Below are 22,541 nucleotides of genomic sequence, written 5' to 3'. Positions count from 1 at the left end.
CCTTTAAAACCCTTTTAAATCAGAATCTGGTATAGTTGAGGAAACTCAATTCTTGTTCTAGAGTGGAACTATTGTCCTAGTGGTCCCCAGCCTAATTAAGAACAAGCTTCCCCCAGATATGGTCTTTAAACTCTGGAACAGTCTCTTCACTAGAGTACTATACAATACTATAAAATGGGCACCTGTCTAGACAGTTAAAGAGTTTTCCTTTGGGGCAGGGTCTTCATAAACAATGCCCCTTTGCCTTTACACATTTAAAAATGGCTTTATGGTGCAATTTCTCATTTGTTCACACCGGTTTGGAGAACCCTGATTGAAAAGTGGATCTAAAGTAATCAAAACAAAACAAAATAAAAAATTCCTTCCAGTAGCACCTTAGAGACCAACTAAGTTTGCTCTTGGTATGAGCTTTTGTGTGCACGCACACTTCTTCAGATACGTATCTGAAGAAGTGTGCATGCACACGAAGTATCTGAAGAAGTGCAATGCACACGAAAGCTCATACCAAGAACAAACTTAGTTGGTCTCTAAGGTGCTACTGGAAGGAATTTTTTATTTTGTTTTGTTTTGACTATGGCAGACCAACACGGCTACCTACCTGTAAAGTAATCAAGTAAGAGGAGGGGAAAAACTACTCTCCAGAAAGTATCTAATAAAAATTGTTTATCTGCATTTTAATTTGTGTTAACATCCGCAGGAACATTGTATTTACAAATATACAGACATTGCTCATGGTAAGATTCTTACTGAAGAACTGGTCAAAACGTAATTTACAAAACCCCCAAAGGCTTATTTTATCAAAAGGAAGTTTGACGTGGAAAAATCGTTGAAGTTCCAATGAGATCTTCTGTACACAACAAGGATTTCAGCTCCTTGAACTCTGCTGTTGGGAACCACTGGAACCAAGTTTTCTTCTGTACACGGTATTCTGAAGAGTCCCTCTTTCTGGTCTCAGGAGGCACTAGTTGGGATGTTTTTGGAAGCTGCGAGCATTGCCCTCACCTTGGCCATAAGATCCTGCAACGAATACAGGAAACATTGAGAGCTTTTCAGAAAAGTTGTGCTGAGGCTGTTCACACTGTACACAGCAGGAAAAGTCAATGTGGTGGCTCCCATCAGCCCCAGCCAGCACAACCAACCATCAGGGATGATGGGAGCTGGACTCCAGGAACATCTGGAGAGTAACATGTTGGCTACCTCTGATACAGAGACAGAAATTGTATGTACCATACAAAAAAAGAGATTTTCTCAATTGATAAAAGGCACAATGTAGAAAAAGTAATACAAAGGGTGTTCCAGGCATTTTCCTGAACATACAAAACTGAATTTGTGAAAAGGTCTTCCCTGTGTTGAGCAGGAAGGTCTGCTGGTAGCTTGTTCTTGTGTTTGCCTGAACACCAGCAGAACACGGCACATGACTGGAGACCCGGATATAGCAGCAGGACTCCCAATTCACGAGACATCCTACATGAGTACCAGCCCCCTGCAGATCTTCCCCACTCAACACAGGGAAGCTGGGGACTTGAGTAGAGGGGACCGCTAACCCCCCAACGCCTGAACTTGCATACAGAATTTCTCGGCAAAGACAGTTTCTAAATCCTGAGGCCAACAGGTGAAACGCGGAGGACTTAAAACATCTGCTCTAAAGTGAGCTATTCCAGGATGCTGAGAAGCATTTTCAAACAAATTTCTAAAGAAGCCAAAGGCACTGAACTGCAACTCCACTTGCACTTTATGCAGGAGATATTCCAGAGTGCAATGTAATCTTTTGAGTAAACAGAGAACTGTGGCAGCCTTAAATTACTCACTTGCTATGGTCTGAAAGGTCTAAATTACTTTGGTTTGAAAGAGCCACACTTTTACTGAAGGCAGAAAAATGGGCTGCAGGACATGTATGCATGATGGTTTATTTCAGGGGCGAGGAATCTGTCTCTATGGGTAATATTGGCGTGCTAGTGGGTCAAATTTCTCTTTCTGCTCTCTCCCACCTGCCCCTTTAAATATCTGAACAAATGAGCAAGCAGGTGGCGGGTGGGTAAGAGGAGAAAATATGCCGTACACTGAAGGCCCCCCCCCCCCGCCTCCCACATGCCAAGGTATTCACAGGGCTCTGCAGGTCTCCCCAGGTTTCTCTTTTAAACTTCATAGGTTTCAAGAGGGAGTGTGGGGAGACTTTGAAAGCTACGCAAAGCTCTACGGCATCGGGCTGCATCTCCTTTAGAGGAGTTAATTCTCTTAATCAAAACTCCACCAAGTTCTATCCATTTAAGTATAAAAGGATCACATCTAACAAAAACAGCAAGCAGAACGCTGCTTGTTCAATAATTGCACTCTTGAAAAATGACACAAATTATTAAAAGCACCAAACACAATTTCTCAAGACTAACATATTAAGAGAAATTCAAATATCCGTTTAGGAGCTATCCTGCCGAGTCAAATTAAATTTGCAATAAGCAAAACAAAAAGATGCATTTTTAAGACAAGTGAAACTGAACAGGGTGATCACAGAATGATTTTCTTGACTATATTGCGTGAAGGAAACTGAACACATTCTATGCACTTTGCTTAGTGTGCCGAAGGCTAGATGTGATGATTCAAGGCACTGCGCTAAAGTGGTGACCCACAACGAAGTAGGGGGTGCTCTTATTACACCCAGATCAGTAAACAAACCTCATTGTATCTTTTGACAGCGCAGTGGTTCTTGCACTGTGCTAGTTAACAACATATTATAATTATTTCCAAAGTACTCATCAGCTTGAATTAGAAACATTCTGTAAGTCTACAACTAGCAAAATGCTTATGACCATGATGAACGGGAGGGGGGGGGCGGTCTGTGAAGAGAATGTGTGTGTGATGCAAGGACTTACAGGGAGGGGTTGCAGCAAGCTGTGCCAGGGAGAGCTGGATTTGCCATGGTTGGGGAAAGAGAATTTTGTCCAAGTGCAGTGGTTTGCTTCTCCCAAGCCGGAGACTGGGAGCCACTAGCATATATGGGAAGAAGGGGTGCATGTGGGGGACACAGTTGGGGGGCTCCATCCACTCTTTTCCTCCCCTCCCTGTGATCCAAGCCACTGATGATCAAGCTTACCTTGCTTTTTGGTCAAAACTACAGTGACACCTAGCAGTTTGAAAGCACGTCAAAGTGCAAGTAGATAAATAGGTACCGCTCCAGCGGCTTAGTCATGCTGGCCACATGACCCGGAAGCTGTACACCGGCCCCCTCAGCCAGTAAAGCGAGATGAGCACCGCAATCCCCGAGTTGTCCGCAACTGGACCTAATGGTCAGGGGTCCCTTTACCTTTACTTTTACAGTGACACAAGAACCTTGGGAAAGAGGCTGTGGGGCTGGGTACCCTTAACTGATGATCATTACAAAGACTTTGCTACAGCAAAGACAGTGTGTGTGTGTGTGTGTGTTTGGGCATGTGAGTGTTGGAGGGTATTTGTGGGAAAGCAAGGGTCTGCAGATAGGTTTGAAGTGGGGGAGGGGAAGGGAAGGGAAGGGAAGGGAGGAGAGGACACTATACAGTCAGGAGAGAATTCCAGGTGTAAGAGGAGGAAAAGGGGAATGGGAAGAGTCATTCAAGGGAGCAATACCAGAGACTACGGCTTCGTAACAAAACAGGTTTAAAATTTGGAAGTATATGCTGATTACATACCATTTGCAGTGCTCTTTTCAATACTGAAAACAGCAATTCAAACAAAATGCAATGTGAGCATTACAAAATTGAGACAATTTAGTAATCATTACTAAATGGAACGTTTCAAGTAGTACCTGAGTTATTTTACTCTGCACTGACGACACAATTGCTGAAGAGATCTGGCCGTCCTTTTCCAAAGAAACTCCCCTAAAATAATTTTTAAAAGGGGGACATTCAGTCAAGACAGTCAAGTAATAGACAATTAATGCACAGATATAATATATCCAGATACTTCAAGGAGCATGAAAAAATCCCCAAGTGAATGCAATGTATTGGCTAAGAGAATGAGCTTTAAGTTCAAATCTCAACTCTGCCATGAATTCAGCAGAAAGTCTTAACAAGCCTGTCATCCCACCGCCTCCCTGTCCCCGTGGCAATGTATTGATGACACTGGTCTAGGCTTTTTGTAAAGTTTAATGAGACAATTGATGTGGGTACCTATGAGTAGTCAGGTTAAGGTTTAAGTAAGGCTAAACATAATTGGGTATCATCAAATGGAGGTGCCATGATTTAAAACATATCTAGATAAATGGAAGCCGTTCTGAGCTATGTGGATTCTCTCATCCTTGGTGGATTCTCATAAGCAGTTTATGACTGCAGTTGGTGCTACGTTACGGCTGATAGAGAGCCAAAGGACAGAGACTACCATTTCCCCCATGCACTTGAGAGTTATGTCAAGTTCTCTCAGCAGCAGCAGCAGCAGCTCATTGGTGTGACTTACAACACCCCAGCCCAGCATCCAGTGCTCTCTCATTCAAAGCGGGAGAATAGGGGAAAAACAAAACAAAACCCATCACTATGGAGAACACAGGGAAGCCACAATTAAACCACGATGAATCCAATGAGGTGGTTGTATTCACAGGACAGAAGCGAAGCAATGCATTCCTAAAATTAATGCAAGGAGAAGCCGCAGCTGCTTGGAAACAGTAGGTATAGATATGCTCGTGAATTGAAAGACCATTTAACCATTGTATGCATCACACATTGCTAGATCTACACATGCAACCACGTGAGGTTGGTAAAGTGAACTACAGTCATACCTTGGTTGCCAAACAGCTTGGAACTCGTACGTTTTGGCTCCCGAACGATCAAAAACCGGAAGTCAGTGTTCTGGTTTTCGAACAATTTTCAGAAGCCAAATGTCAGGCGTGGCTTCCACGCTCTTGCAGCCAATGGGAAGCCACGTCTTGGTTTTCGAAGATTTTCGGAAGTCGAAGGACTCCCGGAACGCATTCTGTTAGAGAACCAAGGTATGGCTGTATTTGACTTCTGACTGAAGAAAATCCTTAATTAAATGCTATCATACAAAAAATAAAAATTCTTGCAAGTAGAAAACTGGCACATCATGAAGAAGTGCTGGCTTTCCACTTGCAAGAAGTGGTCTGCTGCTGGAACTTTAAATGCAGGAGAACTTTCACAAATTATGTTTCCTCGCCTGCTGCTGGACCATTATACAATTCTGCCTCATTTGCTGTGTGTGTAAATCCTTCTGTATTATCCTGCTAAGCAGTAAAAAGGATCAAGTCACTGCCCTGGTTCCTCAAATTTCCCATCAACAGTCTAGCTGCAGTGTTTTGCACTAGGGAAGTGCCAGTGCCTAGAGTTTAGAAAGGGCTCATTACCCAGAACGTTCTTGGCTGGATCCCCTACTCTCCACAGGAGAGACACTGGCTGAATGGGTGGAGTTCTTATGTGCAGATTGTTTGCCTGGAGAGATGGATGGCGAATGAGACCTCGCTTTGGACTTGGTGTGGGAGTGAGATCTCCTTTTCTTCTTTTCATGGGGACTTCTGGGGACAAAAGAGAGAAAATAATATATTGATTAATATAAAGCTGTGCCATCAGCTAGAGAAAGAATGTAATTTCCCAGGTCTTTTCAGCTCCACTGAAACAGACACCCATTCTCTGCATCAAATACAACTCTTTTTTTAATGCTAACATTAAAATATAATCAGACCCACAACCCTCCACAAAATATAACTTTAGTTTGGACCCTGAATAATTATTTACCCTTTTAACTTATATAATGAAAATTGCAATGATCATACCTAACCATCTATAAATATTTGGTTTTGCAGATGGCGAAAGAAACTGTAGCACAGAAACCAAAGCCGCAACTCCATCCCCTCCTGCTGCCTCCACATGGCACAACCCCCTGGTTTCCATGCCCTATTGCAGTGGTCTTCAACTGGACCACACCGAAGACCCACCTCTGACTCACAACCTTCAAGATGGACCCACTTTCAAACTTTCACTTTTGGTTTATACTTATTGGTGTGAATGCACTTTATCGATCCTAAAATGGCAATTCACAAAGCAATATACATTGTGTTACCTTAGCATTGCTCCTAAATAAAAACCCAGTGATTTTTATACTTTATCAAGAAGCAGTGACTTATAAATAGACCCCGCCCCCTCACAATTTCAGTGGGGTGTCTGGCTATGTTCTCCAGATTTCATTCCAGTAAGGGGTAATATTAGAAAGGCTAACTCCTATCTCATTTCCTACAGCTAAACTCTGGGGCTTTTTGCTTTGTTTTTACGGTTACCACTGTTGAGAAGTCTTGTTCACAAAGATACCGTAGGTAGTATCACAAAGTTAGGTACCGGTAGTAGCAAATGGCAGCAGATGAATGGCAGCTTCCTGGGTACTCTTTACTAATCAAAATCCAGAACTTCAGTAATGTCAGCTGTTGAACATGCACTTTTACATTTGTGTAACAAGACAGTTCAAGGAATTATTTCTGCAACTCAAAGCTTAATTCTAGTGACTCGTGCACCCACAGTGAATCATGATCATATCTGCTATAAATCTTCACAGTTTTTTTTTTTGGGAGAGAAATAACATTTCTTTTGACAGAAGCAAAATTTACTGTTTGATCTTCATTTGAAAAAATGGTGCAACAGTCAGAAACCTGTCAAGGACATTTTCCAAATAGCACCTCAACCAAAGTCTCAGTATTTTTCTTTGAATCATTTTTTTTTACATAGCCAAAACTAAAATTAGATTTGGAGCAGATCTGTGAACAAAGTGGATCAGAACACTTCCTCTTCCTGTCATAGATGGGACAAAGTTTTCCTGCTCTTCAAAAACTGGTTGTCCTTTCGCTGAAAAAAAATACCTCAAGTGGCTTGTTTGGAAAACTGGCACGCTTTGTTTCTAAATGCCTCAACAGCTTCAATCACTTTCATCCGCTAGCATCTTGCCACATTTCACACACCTTTAAAAGTTCTTCCCTCTCTCTGCCCCCCTTTCAGTGAAGCCTGTCTTTGAAACAGAGCAAGAGGGCAAGTCATAATTATTATGTTTGTATTTTATTATTTAAAAAATAATCTGAGGCATCCAACAGGATTCTGTGAATTTGGTCAGTGAATTTGGCTGTTAACCAGAAGGTTGGTGATTCAAGCGCATCCAGGGCAGGATTCCTGCATTGAAGGGGGTTGGACTAAATGACTAAATGATACTTGGGGTCCCTTCCAACTCTATGATTCTATGAACTTTCCCTAACCTCCTGCATCTCCCCTTCCCTTCCATTTATTTTGCCACTGCCTTTCTTTCTCTCACTTTGCCCCTCCCTACCTCCTTGTACTTTCTGGCCTCTGTCACCTGTTCTCACCTTCTGCCTTCTCTTTGCCTCCTTCTTGCATTCTCTCAGTCCCTTCTGTTGCCATTCTTGCCTTCTTTCACAATTCTCTATGCTCCAGCTGTCAGCCTGTTGCCTTTCTCTCTCTGCTGACACCTTACTGCACTTTCTCTTCCCACACATTTCAATCATTTCCTTCTCACCTTCTACTTTCTTTCACCTGCTGTTGTATTCCTACAGGTATTAACAGCCATTCTGTTCCACTCCCGTGATGAGAACAGAGCCAGCTACAAATCCCTTTCCACCCTCTGACACACACCCTCTTTCCTTATAGCTCATCAGAATATGCGAGACTGTCAGAAGTGGGCACAGCTCATATTTGCGCATTCTGGTCCCAGCACAGATCCCTTCCAGGAAGTCTACAAAGCTGCAGAAGCTAGGGCTGGGCAAAATATTGATATACCGTCCAAAACCGGTTTGAAGGTGATTGCGGTTTCATAATGTTTGACCTGGCAATATATTGCGAATCATGGTGTGCATGTGCAAATGTATGCTATGCAAAAATCAAAATGTGGGGAAAACTGTCAAGCCAGCCAATGCATTTCTTGATTCTTGCAGCCCCTGTTAATTCTTCCGGCTCAGCTGTCCTCTGGCTGACATTCCTGCACATCCTAACCCTCTGCTTGAAGATCTATGTCATAGGTAGGCAAACTAAAGCTCGGGGGCCGGATCAGGCCCAATCGCCTTCTAAATCTGGCCTGTGGATGGTCCATGAATCAGCGTGTTTTTACATGAGGAGAATGTGTCCTTTTATTTAAAATGCATCTCTGGGTAATTTGTGGGGCCTGCCTGGTGTTTTTACATGAGCAGAATGTGTCCTTTTATTTAAAATGCATCTCTGGGTTGTTTGTGGGGCATAGGAATTCACTCATATTTTTTTCCAAAATATATCCGCCCCCCCCACAAGGTCTGAGGAACAGTGGACCAGCCCCCTGCTGAAAAAGTTTGCTGACCCCTGATCTATGTCCTACTGTAACCCAGTGTGAACTGAGCCTAAGTACATAAAACTGAAACAACTGCAAATCGCTTTCCTGTTTAGTCCTTTCCTCCCTTTCTCTGGTCTCCTCTGGGCTAAATTTGAGATTGTAAGCTCCTTGGGGTAGAGACCCTTCCACTGCATATTGTAAAGTGCTATGCACGCTTATGAAGCAATGGAAAGAAGGATAAATTCAGCAAGTGTAAACACCATGGCTTTTCAGTTTGACATGCTTCCAGAGTGGCTTATGATCAATGAGTTATGAACAATGAATATAAAATAATAAAAACAATGAATATAAAATAATAAAACTAACACACCAGTGCACAGTTGCCACCCAGAGAACACTGTTATTGAGCTGTATATAAATGCTGTCAAATAAGAAAGCAAGATCTTAATCGAAGTTCTAATTCAATAATGTAATGAAAAGACCCAGGCAGATAAAATATATGTACCTGGAACTGGGTGGAATCTTCACCAGGGCAACTGTTTTCTTTGGTTGTCAGACACCTAATCTATGAAGGCACCATCTGTGCCCATGGCACAGCCCATTTTGTGGAGCCCCCACACCTAGACAATATGGCCAACATGCAGACTTTGCAGCTTTGTTACACAGTTGTGCACACTGTGTTTTCACAAAAGATGGCCTCTTAAATCCAAGAAACACAGGGTTATTCTTATAAAAAGCTTCAAAACAAAACAACATTTCGCATGGGAATATAAAAACACTAATTCAAACCATCTCGCTGCAGCAGTCAGCATGAGGTTGTTTTGAATTGGTAATGTAACTGGCAGACATAAGTGAAAATTGCTAGCATAGGAGGCAGAAGTTTTATGGTCACATAAAACCCTTTTTATTGTAGATTTAACAAAAGGACAAAACAAAGTACTCTATCACAATCTATCACAGGGCTGAGACAGCTACCAGCCCTGTAGCATACAACTTCCATGATAGTGTCTGTCTCCAAGGGATGACTCGTGCCACATACTCTTGGTGAAGTTGTCCCAATTGCTTCATCAGGACATTCAACTCAGGGGCAGACCAGCATGCATTTCCTGATAAGGCAAGGGAAAGGCTAGCTCTGCCCAGGAAGTGCAATTCCCAGGGGAGTATCTTTCTTCTAGGAAAAGAGACTGCCACCTACTGGACAGAGAGAAGACAACCCAGTATTCTGCACTACTGGTAGGCAACAAAGTAGGGATGACTTCTAGATCAATGTTTCCCAAAATGGGCGATACTGCCCCATGGGCATGCTGGAACCCAAGGGAGGCAGTAGTAGCCTTAGGTGCAATTGGGGGACATTGAATAGAAATAAGGGGGTGGTGGAAACATAGAGAAAGAAGAGGTTTTTGAAAAACCATTCGTACATGTTTCATCTGTTGTATAACGATGCTTACCACCAGGTCGAGCACCATTGTGAGACGGCGGCAACACCTCCCCTGGATCCAGCAGTCGTGCTGGAGGTGAGGGGTTTTCCCATGCTTGGGTGAACCCTTTTAGTCTTCACCCATGCCCAGGAAGTGGACCGCAGCTTGCCTGACTATTTGGCCAATGGCAGGTAGGTTGCGGTGCTGGCCCTGTGCCTGGGGAGGATCGGACTGAGCCAGCAAGCTTCACTTGGGTCCACCCCATGGGGCCTAGTCCCCCTCCTCATCCAGCTTTGAAAAACCATCCGTGCATAGGTAGAAATACAGATACATAAAAGAATGCCAATTTGTCACTTCATCTTTCTGTTTGTTTGCTTAAAGAAGGTAGATTTCCAGGGGGCGCAGAGTAAATTTTTTTTTCTAAAAGGGGGGCAGTAGGCCAACTAAGTTTGGGGACCTCTGTTTAGATACTGCACCTGAATTTCAAGTACCCTTTCGATGTCATGCTACCACAAGTAGTAGCACAGCTAAAAGCTCAAGTGTTTATGGGTGGGACCATGGCTGCAGGAGGCCTGAAGTTCAACCTCCTTGGCACCACCACCACTTCAATTAATAAAGCACTTAAATGCCAAAATAGGCTTCTAAGAGGTTTAAAAAGCAGGAACACAGAAAGCTGCCTTATAAATGAGTCATACCGCTGGAGGAACTGGTATCGTCTACACTGCCCAGAAGTGGCTCTTCAGGGTTCCAGGCAGGAGTACTCTCCCAGCCCTACCTGCAGATGCTGGGGATAGAACCTGGAACTGCATGCAAATGAGATGATCTACTATTGAGTTACATCACTTCCCCAGCATAAAAACCAACTGTGCGAAGTTTAAATATAACCATCCATAGTTAAATATTAAAAAAAATCAGCAAGAACTTTCTGACAGTAAGAGCTGTTCAACAGTGGAACGGACTCCCTTGGGGGGTTGTGAACTCTCCTTCATTGGAGATTCCTGCATTGTGAGAAGTTGGACTAGATGACCCTCAGATCACCCCCTTCCAAATCTGTAATTCTATGATTCTATTGTTCTAATTCCACTCAAAAGATTAGAATTAACAGCCATATTAAAATACTTTTCAAAAAACCAATCCCATTAAAAACAGCACAGAAATAAAAATAGGACACTCAGGTCAATAGGACACTGCAGGATTTGACATCTTTCCGCAGGGCCTGAAAGATGGAGCTATTCTGCTAGGCATTTGGTCCTTCTTTCCATGAAACCCTGTATGTAAGTGGCCCTCTTGGCCCTTTCTATCAGCCCATATGGGACCAGCATGGGTGACCGGGCCTGGCAAATATTTAATATTCCTACCTTCATGGCTGTGATTCGTGGGTTGGCCATTTTATTTTATTCTGATTTTACTGTGATTTTGAGCTACAGTATGTTTTAATCAATTGTTTGATTTTGTGTTTTTAATGTATTATCTATCTGGTGTTAGCCACCCTGAGCAGGGGAGGGCAGGGTATAAATAAAATTTTATTATTATGATTGATTCAAGAGATGCCTGTGTAAACAGGCACATCCTCAAAAGCTGGTGGAATGCCAACAGAGATAATAACATAAGAATAGCTTGCTGGATCAGGACAACGGCCCATCTAGTTCAGCATCCTGTTTTCACAGCGGCCAACCAGATGCCCCTTTTATTTCAGCAGGGAGTGTAGTCATCAGAAGTCTCTATCTGACATTCTGGGGAGCTGCTGCCAGTCAGAGCACGCAATACTGGGCTACATACATGACCTAATACAAGAGTTCACAATGTGAACCTGGACCTGAGGGGGAAGAGCATAATTCACTTGTGCTCTCTTAAAGAGAAGCTGAAGAACCTGTCCTGGGAGCCAGGAGCGTCAACACTCCTTGCTGGAGAAGCGGAACATGCATAATGATGCTCTAAATAAAACTAAACAGGAACTCATACACCAGAAACTCTGCAGGCTGACAGCACACAATGCAACCATATTAGAGCTGCTTTAGCAATCCTGCTGTGACAGCTTCTTACACAGCCGGCTGATTGTGTACAGCTGCCACCACACGCAAGATTATAAGCAGGCTGTCTGAAAAATGGCATCTGCACCGATAAGGGGGAGAAAAGCTTGAATCTTGTGGCTGGCAACTGCAGTTTCTTCTGTTGGTTTTCCAACACTTGCCCAGGTGCCCAACACAGACCAGCTGCATAGACTTTTTACAGGCCACCTGAACAACCTAACAACTTCCCAGCATCAAATTTCTTTTAATTAAGATTACCAGTTCAACCTTCTAAGCTGTAACTCAACACATTTACATTTCTCTTGCTGCTGTGTTGTGCTTTCCATTTTCTTTAACAAGTATAATGAACAACCCCAAGTATTAACCTTAGCTGTGGCAGCCAAGGTGCCTTGCTCTAACTTTTTACAAGCTATACACTTGAGGCAACTGTGTGAGGTTGATTGCTTTTACGTGGCCTGCAAAAAACTGCGAAGTGTCATTTTCTAAATGTATTTGCGGCAGATGAAAGGAACCGTCTCCATGGAATTGTCCCCCCTATTAAAATCCCAACTAATGAACTGTTTTAAAAGGCACTTGCTAACCGAAGGATCACCTTCATTCTGAAAAGTCAGAGCTATCCATAGAGTGAGCATACCACCTCCTGCGCATTTCTTTCTGAGCCACCCCAGTAGCTGCTGTTGGAGAACAGAATAGTTCAAGGAACAAGCTAGATAAGCAAGTTTGCATAAGCCTCTGGATTTTCTGAAAGTCACACCCACATCTTACCATTAAAGCACTAATAAGCTACTTTAACAGTTATGGCTTCCAGGAAAATGTCATTTTCAAAGGTGCTGACAGTGAGGAGACCCTGAATCCCATCACAGAGCTGCAATTCCCAGAGTGGTTTAAAAATCAATGCCTCTTCCCAGGGAACTCTGGATACTCAAGCTCAGGCATGGCCAAATTTGGCCCTCCAGCTGTTTTGGGACTACAATTCCCATCATCCCTGACCACTGGTCCTGTGTTAGCTAGGGATGATGGGAGTTGTAGTCCAAAACAGCTGGAGGGCCAAATTTGGCCATGCCTACTGTAGCTCTGGGAGCGGGGCAGGAGTCTCCTAACAACTCTCCTTACAAACTACACTTACCAGGATCCTTTGGGGGAAGCCATGACTGTTCACAAAGTATAGTGCTTTAAATATAAGGTGTAGATATGGTCCAAGCCTTCGGAACATCACAACTGGACTTCTGTAATGCACTCTATGTGAAGCTTTGTTTGGGACTGGTTTGGAAACTTGCAGCTGGTGCAGAAAGCTGCGCCATACTAAACGTAGAATCTGGAGATGAACAAGTTGCACTTATGGTGAAGGAAGTGCACTTGCTACTGATGAGCTACTGGGCTGTGCTCAAGGTCTCGTTGCTATCATTTAAAACCATAAACTCAGAAATAGGTCACCTGAAGGCCCACCTTCCTTTGGATAGACGTGGAAGAGATTTTATGAATAAATTTTACTTGTGGCACCACAGAACATCATAGGGTGGGAACTCAAAAACAAGGATTTTCAGCCAATGCCCTGCACTGGAATGATCTTCCTTCTACTGTAAATGAAGCATCATCCAGCAGTTGCCTCACTTGATTGGTAGGGTATGTTGCCTAGTCTTTTGCAGACTCTTAAGACTAGACTGTTTTATTACTTGATTTCTGTTTTCTAATCTTTTTTCTGTTCAAATGCTTGTATTTTTGTATACCACTTAAAGAGATATTAAATATTAAGAGGCTTGTAAATGCCTTTAAATAAATAATACTGCCTCTGATACTGGAGCTAGAGAAAACACCATTATGACGGGTAGCCACTGTTAAAGCCTTATCCTCCATGAATTTGTCAAAAGTTCACCAACCAAGATGTACACAGAAGCAAGTACATTGGGAGGCCAAGTGGCTAATTAATAATAATGCTTGCGCTACCCAGCTCACATCTCATTGGGAAAGCAAAAAGTATATATAAGCCGCAGGAAAGAACACAGCATTCCCTTCGACCTCTCAGCGGCTTTTGATACCATCAACCACGGTGCCCTTCTGAAGCAGCTGTCAGTTAGGGGTTGGTAGCACCACTTTGCGGTAGTTCTGGTCCTAGTTGGATGAATGTTTCCAGACGGGATTGCTTTGGGAGTGTTCTCCAGCCCCGTGAAGCTGTCAATGTGGGGTTTCTCGGGGTTCAATTTTATCCCCTCTTGCTTATAAACATCTACATGAAAACACTGAGTGGGATTATCCAGAGGTTTGGAGTATGTTGTCAGCAATATGCTGACAACATACAGCTCTTCTCCTTTGTATCTGCAGGTGAGGCAGTGGACATGCTGGACCATTGTCTTGCCTCAGTAATGGACTGGATGAGAGCCAAGAAACTGAAGCTCAATCCAGGTGAGACAAAGACCCCCAACCCCCAAAGCCTCAATGTAGTTTATTTTTTTAGCCATCATTGGCTCTAATTAAAAAAAACTTAACTTCAAAATATATTAACGTAAGATCATCACCTTTTTAAAGCTAGGCTTCCATACCCTTTGTGTGTGATTTGGGCAGGGGAGAAGGAGGGGAAACAGGCAACAATCACAGAAACCAAACAGGCCTACTTAAAATAAGTTGATTTCTATGCTCAAGTATGTCAGAAGCAACTTTCAAGAATCATATACTGCATGCTGAGATGGAACGTCACATGAACAGAGAAAAGCAAACCAAGCACTAGCAGTACAGACAAGAAATATGCAGATAATTAGTCCACAATATGCAGAAAAGGTTGAGGGAAGGAAATATTAATTCGGTTTCTATGGTGAATGTGATTTCAGCAGTATATGCTTACCATGGATGCCTGCTTGTAAAAACCCATGGCATTTCTCAGAGATTACAGGGGGAAAGGCATTTGGGGAGGGGTGTGTCATTTTCTTGCATGAAAAATTTAGCACTCTTACAATAGGGAAGCCAATCTAGGGCCTATGTGTGCCTTCACTTCTCCTCCTTTGTCGGGATAGAAAGCCAAATATAATGCAATACAGTACCCAGTTGAATCTCTAACAGGATATCCAATCTCTATTGAAGAAAGAGACTATTAAAAATGGAGGGTTCTGGGAGATCTATGGCACAGGTATTGTGCCAGTTCACATATTACCCAAAGGCTTACCCTCTCCCAGAGTACAAAACTGTTCATGCTGGGGTTTGTTGACAACCTAGCATGAAGAGAACGCACTCAAGTCTAACTTCTATTTGTTTTTAATGTCTAAGAAAATTTGCTGGCATTATGCTCAAATTGTGGATATTCTGTGAATGACACATTTATGTCTTAGATAAGACACATATTTATCCCGTCTGTTCCAGCTTGCTGCCAGTTAACTGACAAGTGATTTCTGCAACTCAAAGCTTTCCAGAAAAGAAGAGACTGCTGGCAACCCACAAATACTCAGGCATTGTCCAGAAAGCTGATAATCCAATGCACACTGGGATGGGTAGGCTCCTGCGTTATTAAGAAACCATAGCTATGTGTTCCTATGGCCATGTGTATTACCACTGCAGGATTTATTGTTTGGCCGTTATTAATTATCCCCATTATCTCCCCAGCCATCAGCTTTGTGGCATGCATTTTGCTTGCCTCCATATCGGTCTTTTATGCACAATGAGGAAGATGAAAAGGGTAAAATGATTTTTATTTACCTTCAGAGATCACAGAGCAAATCATGCAGTCACAATACAGCATAGTTAGCAAAACTATAAAAGGGAAAGGACTTTTAAGCTGTCAGTGGCAGATGTCCCCAACAGATATAAAAATTAACAGCTTGGAAAGTGGCAGCCTGCAACTTCAGGGGGAAACACCCCCCCCCCCAATTACAACTCCACCACATACATAGACAGTGTTGGACTCTCAACAACACACTACTTTTACAATAGATCCAGTGCATAAGTTGTGTAACCAGGAAGTTGATAAGCCCAAGATGAATATAAAAACGTAAGGCCCTTTCTTCTGTTCAACTCTGCCAAGGAACTGTTGGATGCTGTACATCCAGTCTGATAGTACTTTTTACTTCTGTTGCACAGAAAAGACTATGAAGGCTGTGATGTTCCTTGTTACAAGGAACCACTCTGAAATTAGGAAGGTGCATTTGAAAGGAAGAAAACACTGTATTTTTTTATTTATGGTGATGCCCCCCCCCCCCCGATACTTTCCAACATTTCCAGTCTGGATGCAAGCTGGAAATTAACCTCTAACATTTTGAAAAACAAACTTGTTTTAGAACGTTACAGCTACAATTCTGTAATGGGGCTGCTGTTCCATTAATTTGTTTTTTTAAAGTTGCATGTTATTTTAAGTAATTGCAATCATCATACAAGGCCTGTCTTCTTGTGCCCCCTGCACGACAGGTCTGGAGGATAGCAACACCCTTCCCCCAGGGAGGTTCAGCTGGTGCCTTCATTCCGTATCTTTAGATACCAGGAAAAAACATTCTTCTTCTCCTGGGCCTTTTGACTAATTAACCTACCCATGGCCTTTTAAGCTCCGTGTGTGTTGCTGTTTTGTTTGTCATTATGTTATGTAACTTTGTGTTTTTATATTGTAAACCTCCCAGTGATAGCTGGATGAAGGACGGCATATCAAACAAGCAAGCAATGTTGTAAGCCACTTTGCGAATAGGAATATTTTAAAGAAGTAAAAAGCCAAAAAAGCCAGGGAAACCTTCAAATGAAACACAGCCTCATACCTGGAACGTGTGCGCCGCCTACTCATTCCTGGACTGTTGCTGACACGATATGCAGTTGGGACGCTCCTCTCCTCCCTCCGCCTTTCAGGTGTGTGAGCTCTTCTCCTGGGTGATCTTGAGCGAGACCTGAACAGGAGGCAGAGGAGGAAAATGTTAAAAATCCAGAATGGGAAGGGATGGGCCTTAATTTCATTACCTGATTTCAGTAAAAGGTAAAGGTACCCCTGACCATTAGGTCCAGTCGCAGACGACTCTGGGGTTGCGGCGCTCATCTCGCTTTACTGGCCGAGGGAGCCGGTGTACAGCTTCTGAGTCATGTGGCCAGCATGACAAAGCTGCTTCTGGCGAACCAGAGCAGCGCATGGAAACGCCGTTTACCTTCCCGTCAGAGCGGTACCTATTTATCTACTTGCACTTTGACGTGCTTTCGAACTGCTAGGTGGGCAAGAGCTGGGACCAAGCAACGGGAGGTCACCCCGTCGCGGAGATTCGAACCGCCAACCTTCCAATCAGCAAGCCCTAGGCTCTGTGGTTTAACCCAAAGCATGACCCGCATCCCACCTGATTTCAGTAGGCGTACATTATCTTTAAATCTCATTACAATATGTACATCCTGTTACACCACAAATATATATACGTATATTAAAGAACCAGCAGATAGTTGGCTCAGTTGGTTAGAGTGTGGTGCTGATAATGCCAAGGTCATCATGGGTTCGGATACCTGTATGGGCCAGCTGAATATTCCTGCATTGCAGGGGGTTACAACTCTACAATTCAATGACAACATATTGTTCACTGGAGATACAGCTTCCTAAGGGTCCTTCTTCCACACACACCCCACACGTTCTGAGTTCCCAATTATTTGACTCCAATGCCATATGCATTTTAAGATTTAGAAGTAGTGATTTGATATGTTAAGCAGGTGAGCAAAGGTAGTTGCCTTATACTGAATCAAACCACTGGTCCATCTAGCTCAAGACTGCCTACCCTGACTGGCAGCAGCACTCCAGATTTTCAGACATGGTTTGTAGTCCTAACCTAGAGGTGCTAAGAATTTTTTTTTTTGGGGGGGGGGAGCTGCTATGTACTGCACTGCAGAGTGACTGCAGTTTCCCTTGGAAATCTGATCTTATCCCTCATCTTTCACAGAAGGACGGTGATAGTGATACTAGTAAAGAGGGATAAAAACCAAGACTGAAGAAGCTGGAGATCAGTCAGACACCTTGATGCTTTAGCAGGATTTTCCTCTAAAGGGGTTCAGCAGTCATATCTTTGCACTAATGAAGCTGCCTAAGAGCTCCTGCACTCAGATGCTGCTCCCAATGATGGGCTGGTCAGCCATGGCTCCGTGCTCTATATCCCTGCGGATTCTGGGATGTGATATGGATGCACACACTTCACCTTCCTAATAACAGAAATAAATGGGCTGCTATGGGAAGTTAAGGAGGGTCACTGAAATGGCTCAGATCCCACAACTGCAGCTGAATTTTTAAGGGAAGAGTGATTACAACTGTTTCAGCCTACAAGGGCTCAGACAAATAAGGAAGCTATTCGCTTCGCCAAACTCGTCCCTCCAGCTGTTTTGGGACTGTTGTTGTTGTTTAGTCGTTACCGATTCTTTGTGACCCCATGGACCAGAGCATGCCAGGCACTCCTGTCTTCCACTGCCTCCCACAGTTTGGTTAAGCTCATGTTGGTAGCTTTGAGAACACTGTCCAACCATCTCGTCCTCAGTTGTCCTCTTCTCCTTGTGCCCTCCATCTTTCCCAACATCAGGGTCTTTTCCAGGGAGTCTTCTCTTCTCATAAGGTGGCCAAAGTATTGGAGCCTCAGCTTCAGGATCTGTCCTTCCAGTGAGCTTTTTGGGACTACATTTCCCATTATCCCTGACCACTGGTCCTGTTAGCTAGGGATGATGGGAGTTGTAGTCCCAAAACAGCTGGAGGGCCGAGTTTGGCCACCACTGACTTAACTATTTCGTAAGCAGCTGTGTCAGGTTCTTTAATTTCAAGTGGTTCTGCTTTTTTCTGGGGGTACGCATACCCGTAAATATTTTGTGAATCTTTGTACTTTTGTCCATTTACTGTATTAATTGTTCCTAATTTGAACTATAAAATGGTGATTTTCTTGAGTCAAAATGAGAGTACCCCTAAACATTTTTTTTAAAAGAAAAAACTCTCTCTCTCTAAAAATAAACTCAGCTTTGACTATGGTGCTTTCCCAACCCACCCACAGAATTAAGTAGAGGAGAGCTGCATTTACTAGCTTGAATAAAAGCCTTATTTTAACATGATAAAACCTAAGGATATTATTTGATAAGTGTAAAATATTAATAAGGCCTTCCCTTTCATTTGTGTTGCTAAACAAGGTCTGTTTAAAGTTCTATTATGTTGGAAAGATTTGGCATATAATCCTACATCTTAAGGAGCAGCATTGGTGTGAAAAGATGTTGCCTCCAAGGGAAATGAATGGATTTTGAAGCAGTGCAGCACACAAATTTGCACCATTTTAACAAAGGGAAACCATTTTGCGCCCTAGCCTCCTTGATTCTTTGAAACTGAGACAATAAGCATGTTAACTTTACCTATGCCAATCAGCTAATCTTAAAAGTAATCCTTTAATCATGCCTCTCTGCTAATTACAATACAGGGTTTGTTAGCTGGGTAAACAGAGTAGGTGGCTTAGCAAGTAATCTATTACTGAAGTACGTAAAGAAAATTAATGTGAAATGAAATTCCTGGCTCAACTGAAATGCAAACTTTGGAGTCTGACAATCCTCCACACCCATTTATCAGGAGCAGCCTGAGATGGATAGGTCCCCAGAGCAAGTGTTGTATCTTTCTGTAGGTGGGACTTTGTGAACAAGTGGCCTGAGGATTTTCAGGTGTAAAATCTAACTGCAAAATTAAATCACTCACTGTGTAACCATTTATTTTTATGATCTTATCTCTGCCCCCACCCTTCGACATACAATGCCAACCTCATTCAACAAACTTTGTAAGCAAAAATAAAGAACATTTACATATTCATAATTAATATCTTCCTTATTTGTATTAACTGTGAGTTTTCTCAACTACGATACCATGCATTAGGTATTCCAAGACTGTTCCACAGCTACTAAACCACTGTAATGTTGAGATCCATTTTATGCTTATGTGTGAGGCCAACCGAGCAAACACAAGGATCAGGTGCTGGATTCATCTCAACAAAAGGGACCCCAAAGTGATCATTTTTCCTATGTGTTAGGCAAACAGATCCTCCACTGGGGCATGAGCCAATAGGGAAAAGATGGAATGAGTCTAGAAAGCTGATAAGGAAAGAAAACCTGAGGTTTCCCTCAAAGTAATGTATCTGCAGCACATGAATAAGACCATCCAACAACAGGACCAACAGGCTGGTCAATGTGAAGTATCCTGCCATGCTGAAATGCGGAAGGTTCACTTTACCAGCTGGTGAAAGACAGGGACATTTTTATTCCAGCAGGCTTTTTGCCTGCTAAGTATATTCTGTTTTATATAAAGGTTATGCTTTTATCTGTGGACTGGCTGCATTTTTAATGCTGCCTTGCTAGCATACTTAATGTGTATTAAAATGTCTTTTATTGTCTTGTTATGACATTTTGATTTTAAATTGTTGTAAGCTGCCCTGAGTGGCGCTTCTGCACTATAAAGGCAGGACAAAAATTTCTACCGAAATGAATTCATATTTGCTGTCCATGAATGGCTTTGCTATGCAGCAAAAAACTCTACAGGGAAAAGTTGATTAAAAAGAGCGTGTGTATATGCTGCACACATGGCCTGACTTGCAGACCAGCACTTGGTCTTTGAGGAATCTGGTTAATATAAGATAGGAATCCAGAACCCCTCAAGATTCTTCCCCCACCCCCACCCCCACCCCCAATATCTCCCCACTGGCAACAGGTCCAAATGGGAACAAGTGACTCAGCACTTGTACAGTACAGACATTCCCTAGTCATGCTGTCTTTATGTCTGGCCCTTTTAAGCATATTTTCACACTTCTATCTACAATGGTGTGGTCCTTTAAAAGTTGTAACTGTAGTTCTAAGTTAAGAGCTATCAGGTTTCCAAGGTGCATCTGAAGCTGCATGAGGTTTGAGGAACAATTTGCTGCCAGAGGCCCTCTAGCCCCATATATGCTAGCGCTGGAACACAGGAAGCTGCCTTTTATTAGGTTGGGTTATTTGTCTGACCAGCTCAGGGCTGTGTACACTAGTCTTTCCCAATTTGATGCCCTCTAGATGTTTTGAACTACAACTCCCATCATCCCCGATCAAGGGCCATGCTGGATGTGGCTGATGGGAGCTTTAGTTCAAAAACATGAAACACATCTATATCAGGGACCACAGAGTGGTAAATATATGCTGAGAAAACACAAAGCTTTGCTAGGGCTCTGTTATGCAAGGAATGCCCCTTGTTCCGAATAGCACCACATTCCCACACGTCGTTTGTTTTTTTTAGAACAAGACCACGCCTGCTTTAAAAATTGGCCTGGTAACTCAGTGAAGAAGAAAAAAGGGAGCAGTAGGATGCCCCTAGAAGGACTCCGAATATCATTTTGTGCAAGGTATGAATTGTGCAGTGCCATTTGTTCCAAAAGCCCTTTAATCTAATCTGTTAGCTTTCAAACACACAGACTACCCGAACTTCAATTCATCTTCTTGAGGTAAATTAGCCCTAAAGGTTGTTTAATCAAATCAAAACAAAGTTTTAACACCAGTTCCTAAAAAAATGTGTGCCAACTAGTTACAAATAACTTATTGGAACAAAACCATGTTAAATTGTGCCCCTGAAAAAAAAAGCAAAACTGCTGGGTGGCTATGCTATGCCCAATTAAAAAAAAGTTCAATATAAGTTAACACTTAGAATAACCCAAGTACTGAGCTTCTGTAATCTTTATAGCACCCCTGTAAAGCAATAGGCCTGTATTTTAATTCCCATATTACAATGCTAGAGGGTGCGTTTTTTGGGGGGTGGGGTGGGGAGGCTGAGAAATGGTGGCTTCTCTGAGGCCACATAAGTAGTGCTTTATTTTAAAATGACACACCTTGCTTCCAAAATAGTGCAAGGCGTGTGTGCCCCATGTGATCAGCTGCAGCTCTCTATAACCTTTTAATGTGTGGAGGACAGCGCACAAGTACAAAAACAAAACATGCATTTGCTTCAGACATTACGAGTTTTAGGCAATACATCATAAAGGTCTAATCTGAACCTGGTGAGTAAATAGCATGTATGGCAGCCTCACAAAGGAACCTCTGAGGAAAAAGAAATGAGCGTAGAAAAGTACTTAACAATAACATCAGTTCAGAAAACCCACCTGGAATGCCGGACAGTTCTATAGGCAGTGGGAAGTGAGTGCTTGGCTTTTGAATGTGATCGAACCCTGGATTTAGACGAAGAGTGATATTTGGAAGGAGGCGACCTTGACCTTGATCGGGATCTTTTCTTGTGCTTTTTTTTCTTTTTCTCCCGCTCTTCTTCCCTGGGCAGATCTCTGCTTCTGCTTGAAGGTCTTTCAGGTGCCTTTGCTTCCAAGGTTGGCAATGTCCTGATGCCAGTCAACAGGGGACACTGCATGTTACCAACAGTCTGAAATAAAGCAAGGCAGGTTTTAGCATTGTGTCAATATGTACACAGTATTTACATTAGTTTGGAAGTCTAGGTTAAAATCGAAAAACCCCTCTGCAGTCCCTTGTTAATTTTTGGCCAGTTATTGGCCTAAATCTCCTAAATGTAAAAAGGGAATATTAATGACCTATCGTTCCATGGCTGCTCTGAGAATGGACATTGATGCCAAAATTCAGCATCGCCTCAGCTCTGCGAGTGCAGCTTTCTCCCGATTAAAGTGCAGAGTGTTTGAGGACCAGGACGTTCGCAGGGAAACCAAAATGCTTGTTTACAAAGCTACTGTACTACCAACCTTACTTCATACTTGTGAAACATGGGACTACATAAACCCCATCTCCAACTCCTTGAAAGATTCCATCATGGTGTCTCCAAAGTTTTTTACATATCACTTGGGAAGACAAGCAAACTAATGCCAGTGTACCGGAAGAAGCAAAGATCACAAGTGTTGAAGCA

The 22,541-nt window shown here is 42.8% G+C and overlaps 1 protein-coding gene across 3 annotated transcripts in view; it reads right to left on the bottom strand.

Annotated features, from left to right (window-relative positions):
• Positions 1–646: 646 nt before the first annotated feature.
• Positions 647–22,541, bottom strand: part of SFSWAP (splicing factor SWAP) — a 95,725-nt gene continuing 73,830 nt past the window's right edge. For all 3 annotated transcript variants that reach the window (XM_033174979.1, XM_033174978.1, XM_033174980.1), the window contains 5 exons: positions 21,778–22,049; positions 16,444–16,569; positions 5,324–5,491; positions 3,776–3,848; positions 647–1,017 (listed from right to left, as the gene is read on the bottom strand). In XM_033174979.1, coding sequence (XP_033030870.1) covers positions 952–1,017; positions 3,776–3,848; positions 5,324–5,491; positions 16,444–16,569; positions 21,778–22,049 — 705 coding nt within the window. In that variant the 3' untranslated portion in view covers positions 647–951. The remainder of the gene's footprint in view (positions 1,018–3,775; positions 3,849–5,323; positions 5,492–16,443; positions 16,570–21,777; positions 22,050–22,541) is intronic.

This window comes from Lacerta agilis, chromosome 17, assembly GCF_009819535.1.
Source record: "Lacerta agilis isolate rLacAgi1 chromosome 17, rLacAgi1.pri, whole genome shotgun sequence".
Taxonomy (NCBI): Eukaryota; Metazoa; Chordata; class Lepidosauria; order Squamata; family Lacertidae; genus Lacerta; species Lacerta agilis.
Note: the sequence above shows the minus strand (reverse complement) of the source record. Positions and strands in the feature narration are given on the sequence as shown.